A 7,884-nucleotide genomic window follows, 5' to 3' on the forward strand; every position below is an offset into this window, starting at 1 on the left:
AGAGGAAATTACACTACAGCTGTATGGGCTAATGAAATCCACCAGGGAAAAGCAGTAGATTTTAGATTATCCCTGTGGATAATTCTTCCAGTGTGCCTTAATCTCACCGTTCTCCCCAGAGACACTTTAGCCCTCCATGCTAAGTAGGAAACATTCAGATTGTCAGTCAGCTCTCAGTTATTCAGGGTAATCCAAATAAAACAAGGCATGGAGTAACACAAAGCCCTCACTGACTACCCAGCGAAGAAAAGCGCGTGCTACTAGTGGCCGCATAGCACAAGCTGAGATGTTAAATTCACACCCCTGCTGGACAGTCAAAGCATTCCATCATCAAAACCTATTCAATCCACAAAGCGAGTAAGCAGGACTTGACTATTTCGTCTGTTCATTTGCTTCATTTGCAGCACTTGTGGGAGAAAAACATGGACAGGAATGACATGTCCCATTTTACTTCAAAGGTCAACTGTTATCAATTTTCATAGCACGGAACAACTAAGAGTTCCTGAGATGGATAAATATCAGAAATACAGCAGATTTGCTTTTTGACTTTCATAAATGGCCTTTTGGGAGCGCATAAAACAACAGTGCTTCAAAGATGATGATAAAAGCAAAGATATCATAAATCTAAGGAAAAGGAGCAGAAAATACAGCAAAGGGGAAGTTTCTCTCTGAGTTATCATGCCATCTTTGTTTTCCTCAAAGACAGATGAAGAATAGTTGGGTTGAGTTTATTTTATTTTTTTTTTTTCCACAAAAGTACTTGCAGGAAAAAAAAGAAAAGGAAGAAAAAAAATCTGTCCACAGTTGTAGCTACTCTCAGCTGGGAGCTTACTTGCAGAGCAGATGTGAATGCATATGTTGCGCAGGATGCTCAGAGGAGCAAGACCCCAGGATAAGGCTGCGCAAAGAGCACAGGTCCCCCTGGGTTGCCTGCAGAAGTACCGGGAGGGACAGAGTCCTCCAGGGAATTGCACCACCTCACCTCCTGCTCTGTGATCTGCAAATGAGGCACTTAGCCTCCTCTACTTATAATTCAGCCTTCATAATTTCACTCCATCTCCTCTTCGCTTCCCAACGTGTCAATAGAACTGCTGTGGTGTAGTTTCTAGAGAGATCGAAAGCTATTTGAGCTAATTTCTTTTCAGAGATCCCCAGCTCTTTCATCACAGATGAAGTTCCCTCAGTTTCTCAGCAGCTGATATTCCCATGTGTCAGTCTGAGTTTGACTGAGTGGCCAGCTCTTCCCCAGTACTCACCGCCTTAAAGTATTCTAGCAAAGACACTTATTACCCGAGTCAGTCAAGAAGTCATCACCCGCATCTGATAGTGTCAGGCTATGATCTAGAAAGAGAGCCCTACTTCTGACTACATCTGCACAGCTTCATACAAGGTCACGTCACAGATAAACATTGTACGTGACTAGTTCCGTCGTCCTACTGACACACTCTCCAACACCTTTGACAAAAACAAAACAAACACAAAAATAGCTGTATCCTCTCCCGTCCGGCCTCTGTCCCTCCAAAATGATGAGGCCGGAAAAAACAACCCTCTCTTTTTGCTGGCAGTAACACACTTGTTATTTTGCTGCCTTAAAAACCTTTTCCCCACCCTGCCTTGGCACCTACCTGTAAATTCTCTAAAATCCACACAATTTTCTAGGAAGTGTTAAAGTTCACTGCATTATTCTTAATGCTTCGCTCATTCCACACTACCCCGGAAAATAATAATGCAAATTTTAGTTTTCATGCACTTCAGTCCATGATTGAAAACTGAATCCAACAAGGCTTTTTATCTTAAAATAGTTATAAGAAAAACAAGGCAGGTCAAACGGAACTGGAAGGCAATCACTGTGCGCTCTAACAAACTACATGCACTTAGTCCACTCGTTTAAGCTTGTTTTCTTGGTTGTTCCATCTACTCAATGCAGGTTAGGTTTTATGCTTTCCTTCCTCATACATTACAAATAACAACTACACGCAGAGAGCTTTACAAGTGTTATTTTTCAGGAGTACCAGTGAGCCTCTCAAAGTTCAATATCAACTTTTTGGGTTTGTGCTCCACCAAGTCTATGTCTTTTTTATTTTCAGTTCTTCGTATCTTAGTGATGTTACAGGGAGGGGGGAAAAAAAAAAAAGTTGAACTCAGCAAAGAGGTGGAAATTATCCCTGTCTTTACCTAAATTTAGAGCTATTAGAAAAGAAGTTTTGGTCTGCATCCAAAAGAAAACAGTGAGGCCAGTCATCAGTCAGCATCTCACGTGGATTTCACAGCCTTGTTTCACTACTTCAGGTTTATTTATGTTTTCTTTTGATTTTTTTTTTTTAAATGAAAGGATTACTGGATGAGACTTTATGTCATTATAATGCTTTTGATGAGACTGACACTCTTGCAGCAGAACACAAAAAAGGAAATTAAAACCAAAATAAACCCCCCAAAATAACCACCACCACCAAAAATGCCACAAGACAGAACAAACCCTGAATGTCTCTAGTTATATAACAAAACCAAAAAGGATATCAACAAAACTTTAAAGCTATTCTTTAACTGCGGCCCTTTTTGCCAATGCATACCCATATAGAATTTAATTACAAGTTTGTATACAGCTTTTCAAATATGCAATATCATAGCATACACTTTCTTCCTAATTTTAGGTGTTTATGCACTAAATCATTTAAAACTGCTCTGTACTATTATTTTTGTGCTCAAATAGATTCCATTAGAGTCATTTATATGGAAAATACAGAGGAAAGCATTTCACAAAACATATTACCAAGCAACAGTAAACATTTTCTGGCAAACAGAAGCTACCAATGCCTCTAGCGAAATTAGCATCATAGTTAACTGCTTCATCTCCTAGATGACATGTCTGGAAGATAACAGTGCCCATCCAGACAGGTAAACGGGCTAAATAGTTAAATGCTTTAGCCCTTGAAGTGAACATAACATATGCTGTGCTGACGGACAGAGAGAAATTGTACATGGTTCAGTCCACAATCTGATTACACGTTAAGCACCTCCCAAGAGGCACTCAGAATTACTCAGGATTGAATCCAAGATGATTAAAATTCATACCGTGGGGAGGAAAGACCTACACTAAAAAAAAAAAAAAAAAAATCAACTGATTTGACCAGCATGCTATCAAACAAGGTCTGCAAGACTGCCTCAAGAGGATTGTTTTCACCTGACAAAGTGTTATTAAACATCTGAAAAAATCTGCTGGTTTTAATAAGCACAAGAATCAGATCCCTCAGTCACCTCTGACTTCTATTAGTGTACAACTAATGGAACTCCTCCAGAGGTTTCTCCAGAGTGATGTGAGAAACAGGTCCCTGCCGCCTTCAGAAAATAAACACATTTTTTAAAAAAGACAAACAAAACACTTTCTGCCAGTAACTGGAGGTCAAGGATGCAAGAAGGAAGGCTGCAGTATACCTCAGGTATGGATCTGAACTCTTGTTAAACAAAGATGAAAACACTGAAAAATTATTTTAAGTGAAAGACTTCTCTTACTAAGGTGAATGGGGATGCTGTTACATTATTTAAAAGGAATTGGACTTTACCCTGCATGTTCATGTAATTAAAGTGTCAGAATGCACACACCCAGGAGGACAAAGTTAATGCTGAACACAGAATTAACATTGGTACTTCATGACTCTTGAATGAGTTGCCATGTAACCCCACCACTCTCTGAACAGAATTGCCCAGGGCTTTGTAAAACCGAATAGTGGCAGGGAGAAAATGTATTCCCTATCGCAGCTCCATTTGCCTGAGTGTTTCTGAAGCATTTTTATCTGTCTTTAAAATCTGGAGCAATGCCGTGCATTCCTGGATGTGCAGTTAGATTGGCACCCTGCAAAGCATCCTGAGCGTGAGGCAGTGCAGGGCTGACCTCCCCAGGAGCACAGCACTCTGCAGAAGGCGAGGCAGAGTCTGGTTGCTGCTTCCACTTCACTTGATGAGAGAAGTGAGTTATGCCAGCTTTTTCCTTCCCGTAGCTTCCTTACCAAGGGGGAAGGAAAAAAAATTCTAACTCTCCCCCACCACCACCTCCATCCCCAACCCCCGCCTTTCCTATCCAAATCTTGGTCTTCGCAGGCCCTACCTGCCTGCAAAGGATTTGAAACAAGAACAGCGATACTTTCAAGGGGAGTAGAGGGGGAGGAAGGTGACTGCTGCTCACTTCAGAGTGGTGCTACATACGGCATGTTAACATCCAGAAAGAAAATCACTTCTTCACCTCTTTGCTCCCCTGCGTGGGAATGCAGCTTCGGTCGTGATTGCACCTCAGGAACCACACAGTAAAAAGCCTCTCCAGTGAGAAGGTTAGGAACTTGGCACATCTTATCTTATAAGATGCTCAGCAAGGACTCTGTTTCCAGGAACACGGGCTTCCTTTTGCAAGCGCAAATTGTTATCTGCTTTTCCTACAAAATGAATTGCTGGTATAAATGTGAGTTCTTGAGCCAACAATTCATACTGGTGATACAAAAGCAGGCTGGGCACAGGCTGTTTCAGAAAAAAAGGTTTGCTTTTTGGAAGGTATCTGCTTATGAATGCTAGGACTCCTGCAAAGGACAGGAAAGAGCAGACTGTGAAGCTAAAAATAACCACATACATGCAAATATCATGTACTCTAGTGCTACCACAGCATCCATAACACAGCAATTGAATGAGTGTGAGAATTACTACAGAGCAAAAGCAGTCTTCTGTCGAGTATTTAAAGACATTCTTCTTTTCCAGGAGAGAAATTCTAATTTGCAAGCCACACATCCCTTTTTGTCACCAGGCAAGAATGCCAAATATGCCATTTTCCAGAGACACAAGCGATGCTCCAACCTGAGAACAAATTGGCCCAAGAGACAAATCTTACAAAGCTAAGCAGCAGCTGCAGAAACTGCTACACAACCTAAAACTTAACAAAAACTTTCAGGACTGCTGTTGTAAGAGATGGTATTTCTGATTCTAGCACATCTTCCTTAAGCGCTCAATTCTGCAAAGTACTAGTCCCGCTTCAGAACAGCATCTAAACACAAGTGTGGCTGTAACCATTTAACTTCATTATTCAGTTGGCATGATTAAATTCTAAGTGCTTAACAGTGCTAACATAAACACCAAGGTTTTTGTTTCAGTAACTTTTGACTCGGTAAGCTGAAATTCATATCGCTCTCATATTTGAGGCGGTGGATTTCAGATTACTTCATCTCCTTTTCTGCAAGCGTGCCATTTTGCCAAAAGCAGTCACTCTCTTGCTTTTTATGCATTTACTATATTTTAACGAGAAACTCTAATTATTGATCCTGATATTACATAGAAAAATGGGGTTGTCTTTCAATAAGATAATTACGCATAAATGTTACACAGAAACACAAGACGATTTTTTGTTTGGGCTTTTTTGCTGTCATTGTTGTTCCCTTCCTAATTGCTGAAGGAAGGGTATAACCCACCAGCACCAGGCGGTGAATGAGCCGAGGCCCCAATTCACAGCTGTGCTCAGTGTGCCCCACGTGCAGCGACGGATGCGCGGAACGAGCCATTGGGGATGCCCTGCTGCAAGGGCTTGCTCTGCACTGGCTGGGTGCCCATCAGAGGGAAGGTAAAGCCACAAGGCTCTGCTCTGTGCAGGGAACAGTGAGGCCCCCGAGGTGCCAATCTGCCAGCCAGGCAACGTCAAAATAAAGCGGTAAGGCAGCCATGCCCTCCTTTTCACTTGTCACACCCCCAGATGCCTGATTCTTTCTCTCTTGCCTTCAGTAGTGCTGATCTTTAGGGAGCAAGCAACGTAACACAGAACTTCTATTTTCTGCAATTAGCTATTAGCTCTTATAATAGAATATTCATCATTACGTTTCTCTATTCCAGTGTAAAAAAATATGATAAATATTAATAATGAAATATTTTCCTTGTTTCGGTGGTGGTGAACCACTTTCATTAATGTACTCCTTTAAAGCAGCATAGCTGATACGTAGAGCTGTTAATGAAAACTGCAAGAGGAATCAGGAATGTAATGTGTTGCTGTTTTGAAGTGCCAAACATTTTTCTTTTTCAAATTACAAAACTTTGTCCCATCCTGGCTTAAGGCCCCCATGCTGAATTACAATTTTCAGGTCACACCATACAAACACACCAAAACTACATCTGCACCCTCCAAAGTTTGTTTAAATCCCCTACCTTTCCTACATAGAGTGGGTCTGTACCCATGTACTCCTCCAGCACAAAGAATTGATTCCACACCCAGCTGCGCTTGGTTCTCGTCCTCCCTGATTGAAAGTAGGGCTTTGACCTGGACCTGGAGAGCTCTGCTTGATTCATCCCAGAAAGACACAGGAAAAGAGCAAGTATCTGCAGGAAACGGCAGAACTCCACTTTGCCCAACTTCATCTTTTGGGTTTTTTTTTTTTTTATTCCCGTGAAAGAAAAAACCTTGGCAAGATCGGGCAGAATTCCAGTTGTCTTGGTAGCTCTAGCCTCTGGCAGGGTGTCAGATGGGAGTCCAGAGATAACAATTAGCGGAGTGGTCGATTGGAAGAAGTCACCACTGCTGAATAGTCTTCACCAGAGAAATGGTGTGATAGGTACCTATCCGGGAAAAAGACAAGAACCGTTGTCAGAGCTAATTTTTGTTTGTTTGTTTGAATAATGCAGATTCTTTACAGCTTTCACGCAATGCATCAAAAATGTGTAGTTATGATTTTTCTCATCATCGATGCAGCTGACTTTACATAAGAAGTTTCTGAGAGTTTAGAGCACATTCCTTGGGTGGCATTACTACTGCTGATTGTTCATAGCTACAAAGTTTCCTCGTGACTGTTCTCTTAAATACACCAGTTTCCCACCAGTACAAATGCGGAAAATAATTTAAAATAAGTATAAAATATTCAAAGGAAGTGCTGCTATTTGCAGTGATTTGATTTAATTTTCCCGCCTCCCTCTGCTACTCTTGCTATGACCATGATGTGATTACAAACCAGCTACAGGCAGGAAGATGTACTAATGGCAAGGACATTCACTAGCTTAACTCTCTTCCAGATAACTGAAAAGTAAAATAAAGGAGCATAAGATGAATCAGAACAATTTGATTGATTTTCAGTCACAGCACACCAGATGTTATGATTTGTTCTGATCCTAATCGGACCCTCTAAAAAGCCTGCAGAGCCTCCCCTCTCACTTTTCCTACATTCCTAAAGCAAACATCAGGCATGGTAGGAAGCATGTTAGGCTGGTTTAGATACTTACACACAAATACATCCAGAAAGAACTGAGGATAATGTGATTTTGTGTTTTCAATGAAACCTTGATTTAATGATAAAAGATTTTTCAATACTTTGTGTGTGTGTGCGCATCTTGTCCATTTTTGATAATTTAATAACTGGTGGAACCCACTAAAAAAAATCAGTTACTAAAATAAACCTTCAATACTTTTATTTCTGCCTTTTACAGTTGTGAGCCTTCTCTGGCCAGGTAAAAACATGTACTTAGTACACTGCTTTTAAAAGTGTAAGTTCTGTCAGTCAGACCCAAACGTAGCTTTGCCTTTCTGGGGAATCACCTGCATTAACCCCAGGTGAGCAATGCTCTCTCCGAAGAAGGCATCATCCTCCTCTGAGTGAGCAATGAGGCAGGTAAGAATTGCCAAACACAAGGTGAAAATAAGGGTGAAATCAAAACAGATAACAAGATATTCATTTGGAGTGAACTGCTGCTCCTTAGGAAGCCCTGGAAGAAAGACGATTTCATCCTGCCCCCATTTAATTACTCTAAACAGGCTAGACATTAAATCACATGCGCATTAAATGCTCTAGATAGATTATCATTATATCCCTACCCACTACTATTAAAACGGAGTGAAATGTGAGCTCTGCTCTCTGTTTTCAGTGTGTCAGGCTC

The 7,884-nt window shown here is 41.1% G+C and overlaps 1 protein-coding gene across 1 annotated transcript in view; it reads right to left on the bottom strand.

The window, feature by feature from the left end:
- LOC104497352 (cadherin-7-like) overlaps positions 1 to 6,582 on the bottom strand; it is a 40,855-nt gene extending 34,273 nt beyond the window's left edge. Inside the window, exon 1 of the mRNA XM_010140590.1 lies at positions 6,169 to 6,582. Within this exon, the coding sequence (XP_010138892.1) occupies positions 6,169 to 6,378 (210 nt within the window). The 5' untranslated portion in view covers positions 6,379 to 6,582. The remainder of the gene's footprint in view (positions 1 to 6,168) is intronic.
- Positions 6,583 to 7,884: the final 1,302 nt, after the last annotated feature.

The sequence above is a fragment of the Buceros rhinoceros genome, unplaced genomic scaffold (assembly GCF_000710305.1).
Source record: "Buceros rhinoceros silvestris isolate BGI_N320 unplaced genomic scaffold, ASM71030v1 scaffold8207, whole genome shotgun sequence".
Classification (NCBI taxonomy): Eukaryota; Metazoa; Chordata; class Aves; order Bucerotiformes; family Bucerotidae; genus Buceros; species Buceros rhinoceros.